At 43.0% G+C, this 18,318-nt stretch overlaps 1 protein-coding gene across 2 annotated transcripts in view; it reads left to right on the top strand.

Moving 5' to 3' along the window:
* The window catches only part of USP42 (ubiquitin specific peptidase 42), a 38,866-nt gene that overhangs the window by 7,346 nt on the left and 13,202 nt on the right, over window positions 1–18,318 (top strand). For both annotated transcript variants that reach the window (XM_063142922.1, XM_063142923.1), the window contains exons 2-10: window positions 4,268–4,517; window positions 7,935–8,138; window positions 9,105–9,215; window positions 9,514–9,616; window positions 9,729–9,796; window positions 9,916–9,986; window positions 10,593–10,675; window positions 12,988–13,099; window positions 13,549–13,689. In XM_063142922.1, coding sequence (XP_062998992.1) covers window positions 4,277–4,517; window positions 7,935–8,138; window positions 9,105–9,215; window positions 9,514–9,616; window positions 9,729–9,796; window positions 9,916–9,986; window positions 10,593–10,675; window positions 12,988–13,099; window positions 13,549–13,689 — 1,134 coding nt within the window. In that variant the 5' untranslated portion in view covers window positions 4,268–4,276. The remainder of the gene's footprint in view (window positions 1–4,267; window positions 4,518–7,934; window positions 8,139–9,104; window positions 9,216–9,513; window positions 9,617–9,728; window positions 9,797–9,915; window positions 9,987–10,592; window positions 10,676–12,987; window positions 13,100–13,548; window positions 13,690–18,318) is intronic.

Below are 18,318 nucleotides of genomic sequence, written 5' to 3'. Positions count from 1 at the left end.
GCAAGTGAAATTGATAAAGTATATGCAATAAAGCAAAGTATCCAGGCTACTTTTGCCTACCCATTGCTCAGCTTGCCCACCTGGATGCTTTGCTCTTTCTTTCCCCTACCGTATAGCAATGTACTGCATTGTCCCAACTTGGAAAGGCAGTGCTGCATTGCAGCATTTCCATATTTATGGTTCTCCCAATTCCTTCTCAAGTTAAAGTCAGACACAGCTGCCATAGCACGTGGCTTCTGCAAAGCTATGTCCTGTCTCACTAACCTTTTAGGATTTTTGGAGAGCGTTAATAAACATATGGATGGGGTGATCCCACAGGCAGCATTGTTTACTTGGATTTCCAGAAATAGTCCCTCAACAGAGACTCCTGAGCAATCTTAGATGTCAAGGAATGAGAGGAGAAGTCCTCTTATGGATCAGTAACTGGTGAAAGCGGGCAGTAGGAATAAAATGTAAATTATTGCAATGGAGGGATATAAACAGTGGAGTCCCATGGGGGATCTGTAATAATAATAATAATAATCTGCCTCTCCTTTCTGATCGAGGCGGGAAACAACAGCAAGTATAAAATACATAAAATATTAATCAAACACAATATACATTATTAAAACTTACTAAAAACATACTAAAAGCATCCTAAAATTCCACTGGATAGGCCTGCTGGAAGAGATCAGCCTTTATAGTTTTCTTAAATGCTAAAAGGCTGTTAAGTTGACGAATCTCCTCCAGCAGGCCGTTCCACTGTCTGGGAGCAGCAGAGGAAAAGATCCTCTGGGTAGTACCTGTCAGCCTAGTTTTGACTGGCTGAAGGAAGTTCTTCCCAGAGGACCTGAGTGCGCGGGGCGGATTGTACAGGAGAAGGCCATCCCGCAGGTAGCCTGGACCCAAACCATGTAGGGCTTTAAAGGTAATAACCAACACTTTGTGCTTCGCCTGGAAACTAATCAGCAGCCAGTGAAGAGATTTTAAAACTGGTGTAATGTGGTCACCCCTAGGTGTACCGGTGACCAACCTGGCTGCCGTATTTTGAACTAGTTGAAGTTTCCGGACTAGGCACACAGGTAGCCCTATGTAGAGCGCATTGCAGAAGTCGAGCCTCGATGTTACCAGCGCGTGCATCACCGTCTTTAGGTCTTCTGACTCCAAGAAGGAGCACAGCTGGCATATCAGCTGAAGCTGATAGTAGGCACTCCTGGCTGTCGCATCTATCTGGGCTGTCATTTGGAGTGATGAGACCAGTGCTTTTTACCGTGTTCATAAATGATCTGGAATTAGGAATGAGCAGTGAGGTGGCCAAGTTTGTTGATGACACCAAATTATTGAGGGATGTAAAAGCACAGGACAGTATCTAACAGTGACATACCACAAACAAAATAGCATTAGCGGAGCTCCGCTGAATCTTCCCATTGCGCAGGGCTTGCCCATTACACTTGCACAACCAGTTGTGCAAGCAGTTAGATGCACAACCCATTGCACAACGGTGCGAGCAGTTGCGTAACCAGCTGCACCAGCAGAATGTACAACCGATTGCACAACAGATGCAAAGTAGTTGCATGACACGTTGCACAAGAGATGTGCAGAACCGCTTCCGCAAATGTAACTTAAGTTGGATTCTTCCCTTGCCCATAGTTCAGAACCTAATTCCACTAGCGCAACATAATTTGTGCTAACAGAATGACATAGCTGGATACTGCCCAAAAAGAGATTATGAAGAGCTCTCTAAAAGTATGTCTCCAAACTAGGTGAACGGACATCAAAATAGCAAATGTGGTTTAATGGAAACAGCTGTAAAGTGATGCATTTGGGGGCAAAAACTCCCTACTTCACATATAAACTGATGAAATCTGAGCTAGCAGTAAGTGATCAAGAAAGAGACCTTAGAGCTGTAGGGAACAGCTCAATGAAAATGTTGAGCCAGTGTAGAGCTGCTGTGAAAAAAAAGGCAAATTCCATGTTCGGCATAATTAGGAAAGGAGTCAAAAATATAACTGCTTGTATTATAATACCCTTATACAAATCTTGGAATACTGTGTATAGTTCCAGTAACCGCATCTAAGAAGGGCATTGTAGAGTTGGAAAAGCTGCAGAAAAGGGAAGCCAAAATGATCAAGGGACTGGAGCAACTCCCTTATGAAGAATGGTTGCGCCGTCTAGGACTGTTTAGCTTCGAAATGGCGTGGAGAAAGTTGAAAGAGAGAGAATTGTCTCCCTATCAGGTCGTCCCCTCGATTGATGGGAGATTCAAGAAAGATAATTTATTTAATTTATTTATTTACAACATTGGCATGCCACTCCATATTTAAAATAGATTCTGGGGCAGTGAACATAAGAAATAAAATAGTAAAAAGATTTAAAGACTTGATACATATTAAAAATTCTTTTTAAAATAAATAAAAAAGTAAAATGTGAGTTAACTTGATTTTGTTCTGACTTTATACTGTTAGTTTTACCCTATCCAGTGCCTGTTTACCCTACCCTGTGCCTGTTTGCATTCTCTTCCCCTCCTTATTGTTTTATTATGATTTTATTAGAATGTAAGCCTATGCGGCAGGGTCTTGCTATTTACTGTTTTACTCTGTATAGCACCATGTACATTGATGGTGCTATATAAATAAATAATAATAATAATAATAATAATAATAGGGAGATGGGTCAGGGAAAGGGAAGAGGTGCCTATTTATAGAAGAAATAGGCAATGTTTGTTGCCTGGACAGTGAGTAACAAAATTGAAATGTTCTGTAAGCAACTTTAGAGTATTGGAACTCATAGATATGGAATAGAAAAGTAAGTTGAAATCCCTTTTAAAGCACGTTGTTTAACTTGGCCAGCATGAGGTTCTTTTTGGTCTCCCCACCCCCAAGGAAGATCAATTGTGTGAAGATCTCCTAAGCCAGTAGATTGATTTGGTAGTGGACAGGAGAGAGGAAGCCATCGCTGTGAGGAAAAAGTCTTCTGACTCACCAGCTTTATTAAAAACAGCAGTGAAAGCACGAAAATTATGGTTCTTATCAGTACCATTCATAATCTTTGTACTCTGGATATTGGATCCATGTAAATGGCATGTTATATGTCAGCTTGCATTCTGATGATGAAAAGAAGGCTGTCTTTGTTCCATGGATCTCCTTCAGACAAAAAAAGTGGATTCTCTCCAAATTTTTTACACCTTTCAGAATCACTCAACATAATCCCAAGAAGGCTTTCAATAGCATCTCTGTTGTCCAAAGTGTGTGTTCAGGTTTATACTTCCTGTTTAAGGAGAAATACCGTTGCCATTGATTTTTTTAACTTCTATTTCAATTGATTCCCCCCCCCCCCCATGTTGGAAGTAAAAATAATAATACAGAGCTATTAAACATATGTAACACAACCACGTTTGGATTGTCCAGTTCCATTTTCTTCATATTCCTCATATACCTTTTGAGTACAGGCAATTTTTTTTTGTCCAACTAAGAACGTCATTCCAAAAAGAGACAAGCTGTTGCAGGAAGTACATTCACAATCCTCTTATCGATATATGTGATTGGGAACCAGGTTTCAAATATAGTCATTATTCAACCACAAGCTGAGTTTTTTACGAGGTATCGCTGGTAAAATTAAATTAAAAAAGGCTGGGAATGCCAGAAGCAATGCTGTAGCCAAGGTCCTAGAGAACCATGTGATGTAAGGTCTGGAGCATTTCTTTTGTGTGTGAGGTTCACATTCCTTTGGCTCACTTGCCTTCTTTTAGGAAAAGAACCACTGTTGTTTTTACCTTGAAAGTGAATTGCCCCCTCTACCTAAAGGTGTACAAAATCATGTATAGTGTGAAGAAAGTAGATAGGGAGACATTTTTCTCCGTCTCTCTTCTAACTCAATGGGGTCATCTCATGAAGCTGATTGGTGGGATATTCAGGACAGGAAAAAGGAAGGGCTTCTTCACACAGTGCGTAGTTAAAGTATGGAATTCACTACCACAAGATGTAGCGATGGCCACTAATTTGGATGGCTTGGATGAATTCCTGGAAGAGAAGGATATCAATGGCTACTAGTCCTGATGGCTTTGTGCTACCTCCAGTATCAGAGGCAGTATATGTACAGCAGTTGCTGGGGAACATGGGGGGAGGGTGCTGTTGAACTCATATCCTGCTTGTGGGTCCCTGGTCAACAGCTGGTTGGCCTCTGTGTGAACAGGAGTACTGGACTAGATGGACTCCTGGTCTGATCCGGCATGGCTCTTCCCACGTTCTTACCATGCATCAAAGAGATGTTTTTGTCTTTTGTTTTACAGAGATGAACAATGACCATAGTTGACAAGACATCTGAGTCCTCAAAGCCTTCGGCTTCTGAGAAGCAGCCTTTCAGCTCCGTGGCACCAGCTTCCGGAGATATGGACTCAGGCTCTGCAGGATGGGGTGCTGTGTCTTCTTCTTTAGAAGCTCCGAAACACAAAATCTCTTTGGGACCAGTGCCAGGAGCTGCAGTGTACTCTAATTCATCGGTACCTGATAAATCCAAGCCCTCCGCTCAGAAAGATCTATGTAAGCAATGGCATTGTTTTTTAAAAAAGAAAACACACCCAGCTCTGTTTTTCTCAGTGTGCCACTGTGTACAGAAATTATTCTCATTGATGAAGGATGAATCCTTTTATTGCTTCAAACTTAGAACGAGACTACTTTGGAGTGCATTTCCTCTCAGTCCTTGTACATGTCTACTCAGAAGTCAGTTACTTGATTTCATTAGAGTTTAGTCCCCAGTAAGTGTGTATAGGATTGTAGCCTAAATGTTTAGGCGACCAGAATTCATGATCGTGATGGGCGAGTCAGGCTCAATTTGGTCTGTACGATTTTGCACGTGATCAGTATTAAACCCATTCCATTGTTTGGATGGGGGCAGGGGACACACAGCCATCCCCCGATTTTTTTCTGGGCAATGTCCTTGTGAGGAACGCCATTCGTTACCATTCCTCCCAGGGGCATTTCTGGCTCCATTTCAACTTGCATGTACATTACTGCACGTCCTAGCAGCTCCAAACCGCTAGAAAAGAATGTTAAGGGGAAAAGAGTAGGGAAAAAAAATATAAGGTAGCTCTCTGACCCTGTTGTAAAATTCAGCTGGGATGCAAATTCCAGAGCAGTCAATGTTTCATACTGCTAATCAGTCCAGTGGCTGTGGATTGGGTGAGTTTGCTATGGAATATGAACTCACCCGTAAATTCTTCTACCATCCCTAATTCATGATCTTCATGTTGACATGTAGATGTCACTTGGCCCTGATCCAGAGTAAGTCATGCCAAAATCCTTTCAGTGTAACAAAGTACTTTGGACTACCTATAATCATGTTGATTTTAGAAGCAATTGGATACAGAGAACTTTATCTAATCTGGACCCTGTGTGTAATCATGTATAATTGTTCGTATCTCATAGTTCATTAACATATAGCCTGTTATTCCTTTTCAAAATGAAGTTTTAACCAGGTGCTTTTTGGCAGGGGTGGGCAACTACAATTCATTGGGGTACTGACTGAGCCCACCCAGCCCTCTGCAGGTTGAATGATGTCAAGGGGGTGGGTCCATGCCCCCAATGTCACTTGGTTCCAGGCTGATGTACTGGGTGGATGACCCACCCAGTGTGTTGGTCCAGAACTGGCTGTTGGTCCAGAACCACAGCGCTTCTCCCATTAGAGAAGATCCATGCTCAGTGAAGCCACTTTATCATTAGAGTGAGGATGCAGGTCATGTGAAGCTGTTCAGCCCGGCGTTGCTCATCTTTCACCTTGCCCAGGTAGGGAGAGGTAAAAGACAAGCGAAGCGCATTTGTCCAGCGCCAGACAAGTGCGCAGCTGCTGCTTCCACTGGAGAAGTCCCTTGTTATCTATGATTGGACATAAAAATGGGAATCCCCTGTGTTGCTCGCCTTCCATTGAAGGGGGGGTGGCGCACAAGGCAAATCCCTTTGTTATTACAGATCAATGGTAACAAGAGGATTCCTTTCTCCTCCTGCTCCCAAAGCCCTCGGTATTATGGAGGATATTGATGAGTGTGAATCAGCTTCTAGGGTTTAGGGCAAGAGTGAGCAGCTTGTGAGCCTCCTGATGTTTTTGCCTACAACTCCCATCATCCCTCAACATTGCCTTTGCTTGCTAAGGCTGATGGGAGTTGTAGGCCAAAGCATTGGGAGGGCCATAAGTGGCTGGCCTCTGGTTCATGCACACCAATATCCTCCATGCTGGGCAGGCCCCTGGAAGCAGAGAGGTAATACACCGAGGCACATTCTGGTATTGGCATTTTCTCTTGGTAGCCAAGAAGAAGTGTCCCGTGAGCCAGCACAGCCACGTTGACAGCACCGTTTCCTGAAGGTGATTTGAGTAAGTGGATGCAGGGGGTGGGTGGAATATACTTCCATGCTGATGTGAATCTCCACAAGGAGGCAGTGTCACTCAATATAGGAGCACCCGCTCATATATTACTTTCCTTCACGTGACTGCACCCATGGGGTCACTCTGCCTAAAGGATTTTAGAGTGTAAGAGCCACTCCGGTGTTTCTCCAGTAAGCTCCAAAATTCCACAACCAGAACACTTAGATTTGCAAGGTAAAGCAAATCATGCAAATGTACGCGCCATGCATAACCTAAATTTCTAAAACCAATTCCAGCTGTAGTTACTGCCAAAACGCAGGGCTGTATTCCATATTGTTGCTATGCCACAGTTATCTAACTAACTAAAAATAAGGCACAATTCTGAGTAGAGCTGCAATCCTGTAACCACTTACCTGTGAGTAAGTCCCACTGGGCTCAGTGGGACTTACGTCTGTGTAGACATGTATGCGGTTGCACTGTTCATCCATTAAAAACTAATTTGATGGACTAAAAGATTCTTCCCACTGAATGAGGCAGCAGGTTTTTATACTTCATATATATTCATTTAAAAATCGCACAGTCTTAAGAGGCATCCCTTCCTCTATGTGATATACCTTTTCCCCTTGGAGCTAATCCCCCACTTTATATGCATATTTATGTGGCTCAAATCTATTAATAAAATAAAACTTGCACATTAATCAACTAAGATTCCTTTAATAATAATAATATATTTATTTCTTACCCGCCTCTCCCTTTGGATCAAGGCAGGGAACAACATTAGTACAGGAACAATACATCTTAAAAATTCTTGATTTTACATTGATCTGGATAGGGCCTGCCTAACTGGGATGACAACCCTAGTAGACAATTTTAGCACTTAAAAGGTGAACAGAGCATTTGCCCTGCAGATGGCCCCCAATTTGGATGGCTTTAAAAGGGGGTTAGACAAATTCCTGGAGAAGAAGGCAATCAAGGGCTACTAGCCTCGATGGTTATGTGCTACCTCCAGTATCCGAGGCAGTAAGCCAGTGTGCATCAGTTGCTGGGGAACATGGACTCGAGGATGCTGTGGCACCATGTCCTGCTTTGTTGGTCCCTGGTCGACATCCCTGTACACTGTGTGCACAGACTGCTGGACCAGATGGACTCTCAGTCTGATCCAGCATGGCAATTCTTAGGTTCTTATGGTGGGGACAGAAAGTACTGTCGAAGCAGACTAATCAATGAAAGCGTATGCCACAAAAATGCATTACCCTTTTAAGATGCCACCAGACTCCTTGAGTTTTTGCTACAGCTACCCACTTGTAGGATTTTTTTTCTCGATTAACTTCATTTAGGAATTTTATTATATTTAGTGGTATATAAATATCACAGACAAATTTATTTTTATTTATTTAAAGGATTTTTTTCAGGCCACCTTTCAGCCAGAACGTCAAAGGCATCTAGTATTGTTTGTTTGTTTATTACATTGCTGTACAAGGCCAATTAGCCCAGTTTTTAAAATTACAGTTTTGTTACGACATAATTTGAGTCTTTGGGTAATTACTTCGTCATAGTATTAATTATTGCAGTATCTTCAAAAACGTACCTTTGGTTTTCAGCAGCTACTGGTGACGGCATTGCGGCGCCCCAGAAGGTCCTCTTTCCGTCGGAGAAGATATGCTTAAAATGGCAAAAAATGCACAGAGTTGGAGCTGGTCTCCAAAATCTTGGAAATACGTGCTTCCTCAACTCTGCTTTGCAGTGTCTGACCTACACCCCTCCTCTTGCCAACTACATGCTTTCCCATGAACACTCCAAAACCTGTGAGTATATTTTGACATCTGTCACGCTTTTCTGAAAAGACGAACGTGAAAGTGTATGCAAAGCAGACTCTTCAAAGTTTGTCCAGTCTAGTTTCTTGAAACTCTGGAATAGTGAAGCGTGTAATTATTTTATGTGCTAATGCCCTAGTGCTGAGCTGTGTTTCCAGCACAGCAGTATAGCATCTGCCAGCCTCATTATTCTTTTTATCTGGCTGTATATATCTGCAAGGTCATAAATCCATGCACCCCACAAAGCATTTGGCTGCTTTGTGCGGTGTGCCAGTCTCCGTTGTATAAATGCAATCTTTCTCAGTGGCCAGCCTGTCCTTCCACTCTCTCCTGAGCTAAAAAAAGAACACCCATGGATGCTCTGGCCCATGACATCCCAACCCAGAATTGGGGAGGAACACCCACATTTGTAACACACGGTTTGTTTTTGGGTTACCAGTGTGGGATGTTCCTCCCACAACAACTCATGATTCTGAGCATGGTTAATAACCCAGGGATGGGATGTCCTTGTGTTTTTTGGCTGAGCCAGGGCAGGTGGCTTTGAGTCAGTATGCTCACACACTCACACTCAGTCACGACTAACCAGTATTTCTTTATACCTTGGGTTGCCGAGATGTGCGAACTGGACCAGTCTCTCCCTCTGTGCCAAAAGAAGAAAGAGTGCACATATTATGACTATCCCACCATGCGATATTTTCCCAACCCGGGAATCACAAATTATTACGGTGTTTCCACGTTAAAGCTCTTGAGTTAATGCTACACTACAGGGAGGGCAAACAGCTTCAGTTTACTACTGGCCTGCTCTTGAGGACTGAGAATCATTAACACCTTAGAAATTGAAGCATGCAAGAGAGAAGATAGCATACCGTTCTAGTTAAGCACATTCATTTTACACATTTGTTAAGTGTGTGTTTTATAACTCGGAATGTGTTTTGTTTTTTGGTCTATTTTGTTCAGGTCACGAACAAGGATTTTGCATGATGTGCACCATGCAAGGTCACATCACCCAGGCCCTTTCTAACTCCGGCAATGTCATCAAGCCTATGCCTGTCATAAACGACCTTAGACGTAAGCTTTTCTAAACTTCGTTACATGCAGCATGTTGTAATCTACATTAGGTCTGCACAGCACATAAGTCACCATGCCAAACACAGTGTACCTGCTGTGTATTGCAGCCTACCAATTTTCCTGGTTTTGCAGTCCCAGGCACCGTGCAAAACCAGGAGGTATGTTGTGTCCCTGGTGCACCACCATACATGGCTTGTGGACTGAGTTTAGCTTAGAGGGTCATGAGTTATGCAGGCCTGATCTACCTCTTGTTATAAGTTCACATAATATAAATGTAACTGTGTTCTTTACTTATTAGGGATAGCAAAACATTTCCGGTTTGGCAACCAGGAAGATGCACATGAATTTCTACGGTACACTGTTGATGCTATGCAGAAAGCATGTCTGAATGGTAGCAACAAGTAAGTTGTACAGAATAATACCCATTTTCCCCTTAAATCGTTTTTCTTGTATGTATGCTAAAGTGCATTTTGACTTTTAAGCAATTCATCTACTTCTGCAACTTATTTTCAGATTGGACAGACATACCCAGGCTACCACATTCATTCATCAAATATTTGGAGGATACCTAAGATCTAGAGGTACATTCCTAAACACCTGCCCCCTTAGAATATTTTTGACATTTGTTAAGAGTGCTGTGAACTCTAGTTCTGACCCTTCATATTATGCTAAACATTGTTGTTGTTCTTTTAAATTTCAGTAAAATGCATGAACTGCAAAGGTGTTTCAGATACTTTTGATCCATATCTGGATGTTACGTTGGAGATAAAGGTACATTAACTTGTAGAAAGTTTTATTTAGACCTCCTACATTAACGCAGTTACTCTGAAAAACCAATTCGTGTGTAATACTCCATCGAGATCAATATTAGCATGAATTTTATTTTCTAATCCGAAATATATGATATGATAGCCACTGACAGTCCTTTATGGATTTGTCTAAATCCATCTAAGGTAATAGTAGTAAGTTTCATACATTTAATTATATGTTTCATGGAGCAGTACTGTCACTGAGGTGGCATGCATTCTGGGACACAGAAGCTGTGGGAGGATGTAGAAGCATCCATGCGCTATTGACATGACAGAAGTGTTGGTTTCCGCTAAGGCAACGTCATCCTTCCTAAAAGTCTCCATTTAAAAGCATGGAAATGATTTTACACTATTTGTGGCTTGCTGGTAGATGATAGATGGCGTTTTAGAGTTCTTGTCTAGAATTCCTAATTCATTGATTTCAAAGCATTTGCAAGCTGGAAGGCGGTTTCCTTGTAAAATACACTATGGAGATTCTGCCATGGACTAGAGATAATGTGAATTTATTTATTTGTTTATTTATTTGTTTGTGAAGCTCACTTCAGTTTTCCTCTTTCTCTTCTTTTAGTCCGCTCAAAGCGTTAATAAAGCCCTGGAGCAATTTGTCAAGCCGGAACAACTGGATGGTGAAAATGCCTATAAATGTAGCAAGTAAGAGGAAAATTAATGTCTCTCTCTATTGATTGGTCTTGCATATCTCTTACATGGCTCTAAAAAGAATTTGGCTTGCATTTCATACATAACTGGAGGGGAAAATAGCATTTGCTATGTTACATTATCACTTTAGTGATATGTGGTATAAGATCTATGGTATAAGAAGTGCTATTTTGGTTCATTAGGAAAATTGAGGAATGCTGTGCCTCTCCACTCCACCACCACTGAAAACTAAGGAGCAGTGGCATGGCTGCGGGGAGGAGTCAGAGTTTGTTTATTTAATGATATTTATAGGCATTTACATTAAAGACATTTCTAATCAATATACAAAAACAGGTCTTGGCACCCCATTTGTGTAATGAGCTTCCCTGAAAGGCTTGCCTGGCACCTACATTGTGCTCTTTCCAGCACCAGGTGAAGACCGATTTATTTTCCCCATTCATTTTAGACTTTCAGTTACTGCATTTTATATCTTTGCATTGCTGCTAGGTTTGTTTGTTTTTTACTTTTATACTGTAGTTTTGAACTTTTATGTTGTGTCTTATGTTGTGGATTTAATTGTTGTGGATTGTCCAGTGAGCTTTGGCTATTGGGCGGTATAAAAATGAAATAAACAAATAAAATAAGATTAGCTTCCTGGCAATGCCTGTTGGAAAAGTTAAATTTTCAGTAGGTGCCGAAAACCCAATTTGTAGTAGCAGGGAGTTCCAGAGAGTGAGTGCTATGGTACTAAAGGCACTATTCCGAGCCATGATGGAGCGGACCTCTAAAATCTTGCGTTTTCATTTGCCCTTAAGAGCTAACCTCTTAGAACCAACTATTTCAGATTGACTCAGTGGCTCAGTTCAGACGACATGTTAGTCAACGCAGTGTGAAAACTCCACTCAAGGGTTGAGTTTTTAGGGGGCACTTCCCACACAACATGTTCTAACTCCAACATTGTGTGACCGTGGGCTACTGTGGAGTTGAATAAAATCCATTGTGACGTTTGGTTGATAGTTCCTCCCCTGGTCCTCCCGATGGTATCTCTTCAGCCATTGCTAAGGGGGGGGGGAACCAATCCCAGCAGCTCTCCTAGAATGGCTGCGTTGGCACCAACCTTATACAGGAGGCCTTGCCTAGCACACCCTCCTCAAGCCAAGCACCACCACTTGAACAACCTGAGGGTAGGGTAAAACACAACCTTTTCCTCATATGAGAGGGTAAAGGCTAGAATCTGGAAAGGTTCTGCTGTGTATGTAATAAGCTGAAAGATATATATAGATATAGATATAGATATAGATATAGATATGGTGTTTATGTTAGTAACTGTAGAGCAGGTGATAAAGCCAAGCAGACATGTGGTTTGAGGTAACAAAACAAAATAAAATGTTTATTTTTGTTTAACAGGTCTTCGTTACTTTAAATGCACGTTAACCTGCTTAATCTACTAGTTCTAATAAAAACAGTAATCTTAAGTCTCTTAAAATCTTATCTCCATTCACTCTCCACACCACTGAACACTCCAAATTAAACAAATCCTCCCTTAACTAACTCACAATCTCCTCAGCCAGCCTATTTATACTCCTTCCTCCCCCTCTCTCACAGCATCATCACCCACACCTACTCAGTCAAACATTCCGCACTCGCTAGACATACAAACTTCAGACATACCCAAGGGACAAAAAGGTGGGTATCGCCACAGCGGCACTCACTCCTTTCGCTGCTCTTGCCAGGGAACTCCGTAGCCAGTGGGAAAAGTCCACTCAACGCAACAGAAAACTCCACGGAGACCTCCACCCAGCATGCAACACAACGGTTGTGCAGGAACTCTCCTCTGCACAGCATGGATATTCAGCGTGGAGTGTTTTCCAAAAACACATTCCTCAACAGTGGTGTAAAAACTGCACCTTTGAGTTCTAAAACCACCATTGAGAAACGTGTTGTCTGAACTGAGCCTGTGTCTGAGCCAGCCTTCCCCTAACATATCTGGGCAATGGTGGGAGTTGTAATCCAAGACATCTGAAGACCACTAAATTCAAGAAGGTCGATCTCAGCCTATGCATAGACTTATTCCACTTTGGCAGGCAGTTGTCTGAGCTCCAGGAAACTAAGGCCTTAGCTAGACCTAAGGTTTATCCCGGGATCGTTCTGGGATCATCCCTGCCTGCTCCCAGGATATCCTGTGTGTCATTTACCTGAACAGGGATGACCCCAGGACAATCCCGGGATAAACCTTAGGTCTAGCTAAGGCCTAAGTAAATGCAAAAAAAAAAAAAAAAAAAATTAGTCATGGAAGCTGAACAGATTGTCCTCTTGATATGTTTTAGGTGTAAAAAAATGGTCCCTGCATCAAAGCGGTTTACAATACATCGAGCTTCAAATGTCCTCACCTTGTCCCTGAAACGGTTTGCAAATTTCAGTGGTGGCAAAATTACAAAGGTAAGACTGGGCTACGTTTGTACCGTGATTAGAGCATGTTAAAATACACCAAGCAAGATGGAATACAGTTTGATGACAGGTGATATAAAAACATTTTTAAATGAACAAATAGTGCTTATAAAGAGGGGATCAGGTAAATTCCACTAGCAATGAAGTCCTCTTACTACTACCTAGTGAAACCAACTTCCATTTTAAAATTGCTTTTGTGTCCTGTTGTTCACTAAGAGTAAGTGTTTTTATGTATTTCATTAACACTTGCATATCACCCATGAATTAATGTCCTCTGGGTAATTAAGGGTCACACTTCTGGAAATGTCACAGCTTCCCCAATTATTATTATTTTTTTATTCAGATCCCTGCATAGTTGGATTTTGGTTTTAACCTGATACTGTTTCTTCTGCTAAAGCATTTCAGAAAAATGCAACCCTTTCCCTTTCATTGCTATGTAGGAAGTGAAATATCCTGAATACTTGGATATTCGACCATATATGTCCCAGCCAAATGAAGAGCCAATTATTTATGCATTGTATGCAGTCCTGGTCCATACTGGTTTCAATTGTCATGCAGGACATTACTACTGCTACATCAAGGTAAATATCCTTTTCTTTCTCTCTGTTTCATTTAATACATTCTGTATGCCACCTTTCCGCCTAAACACTCAAGGCAAGTTACTTTCTATAAATAATGGGTTACAGTCTAAGAGACACGACACAAGAAGAAAAGGAATGGGGAGGGAAGAGGAGAGATAAGTCTATTTAGGTACCAACACTCTCATACTATTGCACAGAGCTATAAAATGACAAGGCAAAATTGTTAGTCCAGGAGAGAGTTCTGGGAAGGGATGAGCTAAGTGGTGAAATACCTGCTGATGGAGGTGGTTCTAGGAGGACAGGAGCTGAATGCTATTTGTCCTGTTTGCCAGGTTTTTTAAAAAAATCTTCTCATATAAGGATTTTGTTGATCTCTTTGCTGGTGAATTCTCGATTCGAAATGTGGGTGCAAGCAAAATAGGCTCCTTTTTTAAAAGAAGGATGTTATGTACCCTTCTCTTTTCAATCTGCCCTTCTGACATGGGGCTCCTCTTTTGAGCCACTCAGCACTTCTCAAAAAACGCCTGTTGGTTTTACAGGACCATAGAGTTGTAAATGGGCAAAAAGTTGTAAAGGGGCAAAAAGTCAGCCAAGTTGTAAAGGGGCAAAAAGTTGTAAAGGGGCAAAAAGTCAGCCAAGCCAAGCCAACCCTCTGCCCCAAATGCAAGAACAAGCCTATCTATGCAATCTGGATCACAGTTCGCTGCGAACAGAGAGAAAGTGCTTGTGGAGCCAAGAACTCCAAAGGACTCCAGGGAGTCTGCAAGGAATGTCTGCTGGGTATGGGCTATGGAGCCTTGAGTTCAAATCCCCCACTCAGTGATGAAGGCTCATTGGTTGGCCTTGAGCAATCTCCCTACCTCACAGGCTTGTTGGCAGGATAAAATGAAATCCCCAACATATTATTATTATTTATTACATTTCTATACTGCCCCATAGCTGAAGCTCTCTGGGCAGTTTACAAAAGATTAAATCAATATACAAAATTTAAAACCATAAAACCAGACACCATGCAAAGATAATATCCATTTAAAAACAACTGAGTTCTCAGCCAGAGATAGATCTGGGGTGCTGTTAAATGTCTGGGAGAAGAGAGAAGTTTTGACCTGGCACTGAAAAGATAACAATGTTGGTGCCAGGCGAGCCTCGTCAGGGAGATCATTCCATAATTGGAGGGCCACCACTGAGAAGGTCCTCTCCCTTGTTGCTGTCCTCTAAGCTTCCCTCGGAGTAGGCACCCAGAGGAGGACCTTAGATACGCCTTTCCCAAGGCATTGGGAACAGTGGGCTGCAAATGCAGCACGTGAACAAGCAAACTTAGCAAAGCCATGTGCAGAACCTCAGCCCTGGGGGCAAAATCCAGCTGTGCTGGGGTCCAGGTCCAGACCTCTAAGATCCCCCAGATGTTCAGGCCTCTTCCTTTAGCCTCACCCCGTTTCCTTGGGCCACTGGTCGTTCGGTGGTTTCAGTTTTTGTGCATTTCCCCCCATGCTAAAAGGCTGGAATGCATCTCCCAAGGCTTAGTTACTGGCACTAAGAGCGTTCAGCTGAAATAGGCGGGCATTTTTGCCTTCAACATCACCTACCACCAGAATGCCCCACCCCCCACTTTGAGAGCTTCTCAGAAATGGAATTTGGCTCTTGAGTTGAAAGAGGTTTAACGCGTCCGCTGTGGAGGGAGGCAAAATAAAACCAACGACATATTCTCTGCCTAAAAAGACAGTCCAGGTAGTCTCCTTGCTGCGGGCTTATTACCGGTAAATTTCAGCTGCTGCGAGATATTCACATGTTGAGTATTTAGTTGCTTGCCGCTTTATTAGCTAGTCTGTGAAGAGGTGACTGCACCGGAACAGCCTTAATGAATTCGTGTCAGGGATGGCTGCATCAGCTAGGAAATAGGTTGTTGTCCTTGTCATGAGCTAGGCTCCCAGCCAAAGCAAGGGTAGGTGTTTTTGTTTTCGTTTTTAATACAGTGATTTTCGGACCATATCCCAGGAAACTCTGTGGTTCCTTGGAAGCTTACTGGGGATTCTTCAGTGAGAAGCTCAGCAAACAGTAGACACCTACAACAAGCTGATCTTCTCCTTCAGCCTGAGCCCACTTTATCTGGAAATTTGTCTTTGTATCAAGAGAACGTTACGGAGTAATTGTAATTGGGAGGTAGCTGAATAAAAAGGAAGCTCTGGTCATTGTAACTGTGTGTATAATCTTATTTCTTTCCCCCTGAACAGCAAAGAGAAGCAGTTACACGTTGCCGGGATACACAGGAAAATCCTGGTGTTGCGACTAGGCGTTGCCCTTTCTCGTTTCTCTGTAGCCATGTTACCTTTGCCCAAATTCCACCCCTCCACAGACAGATTTCTAGAGAGGATTGGGTTTTGTACGGGTTTTGTCTTCCCATCACAGACTTCTTTGCAACGGGATCAGTTGAAGGTCAGGGTGCACAGAGATAGATTGGCCCTTTTCACTGCATGGTTAAAAACCCCGGCAGAAAGAAACTGGGCCTTTGCTCTCACACCCTACCTGCTGCCAAGCCCTTAGAAGTGGTTCTCCTGGAAAGGGTGTAAGCACCCTTCTTCTGGAAGGCATTCGGTTGGTTTGGTGGCAGCGGTTCCTGTTTTCTTGCTGTTGTTGATACCTGTTAATGTTTTTTACATGAGCGTCCTTGAACTGTGGAAAGGTGATTTCTGTATGCAGATGATAACGGCCCAGTTTGGATGTACATATGCTGCAGTGCGCCTCGGGGAACGCTAGGGGGCAGTGGCCACTGAGCTGCACGCTGGACACTCTGCCTGCCTTATGTGCTTGCCTTTGGGTTCGAGACAATAGCGCAAGCTAGCAGTGACCAGCCGTTTTCGTTAATGGATAGAGAGCAAGGTGGATAGATGGAGGACGCCCAGATGAGCACAAGAGTAGGGGCCTACTTCATACAGGCCAGTGAGTAAAAGGTAGCTTGTTTGAGTCCTGCATATATGACTGAACGTGCATAGTTCACAACAGGTTGGCTAAGTGAATTCATTAAACCTTGAGGATTTATAAGCAGAGCACAGCCAGTTGGATCTGACGTGGCAGTGGCCACCGATTTAGATGGCTTTAAAAGGGGGTTGAATAAATTCCTGGAGGAGAAGGCGGTACATGGCTACTAGCCCTGATGGCTATGTGCTACCTCCAATATCCGAGGCATTAACTGTGTGCACCAGTTGCTGGGGAACATGGGTGGGAGGGTGCTGTTGCACTTGTGTCCTGCTTTGTGGGTCGCTGGCCACTGGTTGGCCACTGTGTGAACAGAGTGCTGGACTAGATGGACCCTTGGTTTGATCCAGAGGGGCATTGCTAAATTTACATTGGGTCCAACGTACGTAAGGTGGGACTCCCGGACATAAAAGAAGGTTCCGAGAGATTAGTGGTCAGGAGTTCTCGGGGCAAAAGACACAAAATGTAACGTTGCCGTGGTCCCGCTTAGTTAAAATCAGTGGGCCAAACAACCATGTACAGGAGGGATTGCAGTGTCAACCGTGGCAGATTAAAGTGCCACTCAGTTTTTAGCCATGAGGCTCTTTGACTTACTCTGCTCAAAAAAACCATCTCACGTCACGCACTATGCTGATAATATGCTTATAAACATAATAAATTCACAACGCATTTGTTCACTGAAGAGAGCAGAAGGTATAAAGCAGTAGTTACGTTTACCTTGACTAGTATTTACATAGGGACTTACCTTGTATATCTCATCAGTATTTGAAATGCAGGATGTTCAACTCCTGACGCCGAAAATATGCTTCTGGCTCTGGTCATCCTAGGCCAGTATGGTGCCTGTGGGCACCTGTGTCCCTGCAGATATCTCACTTGGTGCCTACCAGGCTCCTTGTCCGTCCTGATGTCGTATTTTGGTGCTCAGATCCCACCTCTGCTTTGTGCTTAGGTTCTTGGACAAGTTACTTTCAGTCTCACCAGTTTCCTTCTGGGAAGCAAGTATTTCATGAATGGGCAACCCACCCCGCACCCACCCCATAACAACACACTATCAAAATTCCAAATGTGCCCACCAGCCCCAAAAAGGTTGGGGACTTTGCTGTAAGCTTCCCCTCTTTCAGGCACTTCCTTATATATCCAGAGAAAATGAAACGTGCCCCCCTCCCCCCATAGCAAACCCAAACCATGCAGCCAGAAAAAGAAAAGAACATTATGCACACGTGCCTGTGGGAAAGCTTATATAACGCAACACACAAGCCCACCCCTTCTCCAGCCGATTTGCTCGCAAGCAGCCTCTTCCTTCCTTCTCGGTTCCATAGCAGCCATCTTTGTTTAGGGAAGAGGCTCTCTGCCAGGTAGAATCGAATGAGTCACTAAGCCTGAGCTGCGGTGTTACTGGAAAATGTATTGAGCTTTTAAAAACCATGCAACTTGGTAAATGCACAACGGGTTTTTATCAAAACAGGAAGGGCAAGATCTCTGCTATTCCCCCGAATTTTTGGACTCGGTTAAAGGGGCAACAAACAAAAACCCTGAAGGTATGTGATGCCTGGACAAAAGAAATGCTCATAAAAAGCAGAATTTGCTCAGGAAGGGCAATTTTTTAAATGGCTGTATCTCAGCCATTTCCTAATGGATCCCTTTGAAATTTGAGCA

This window comes from Elgaria multicarinata, chromosome 17, assembly GCF_023053635.1.
Source record: "Elgaria multicarinata webbii isolate HBS135686 ecotype San Diego chromosome 17, rElgMul1.1.pri, whole genome shotgun sequence".
In the NCBI taxonomy this organism is placed as follows: Eukaryota; Metazoa; Chordata; class Lepidosauria; order Squamata; family Anguidae; genus Elgaria; species Elgaria multicarinata.
The sequence above is the reverse complement of the archived record's forward strand: the minus strand, read 5'-3'. Positions and strand labels throughout refer to the sequence as shown.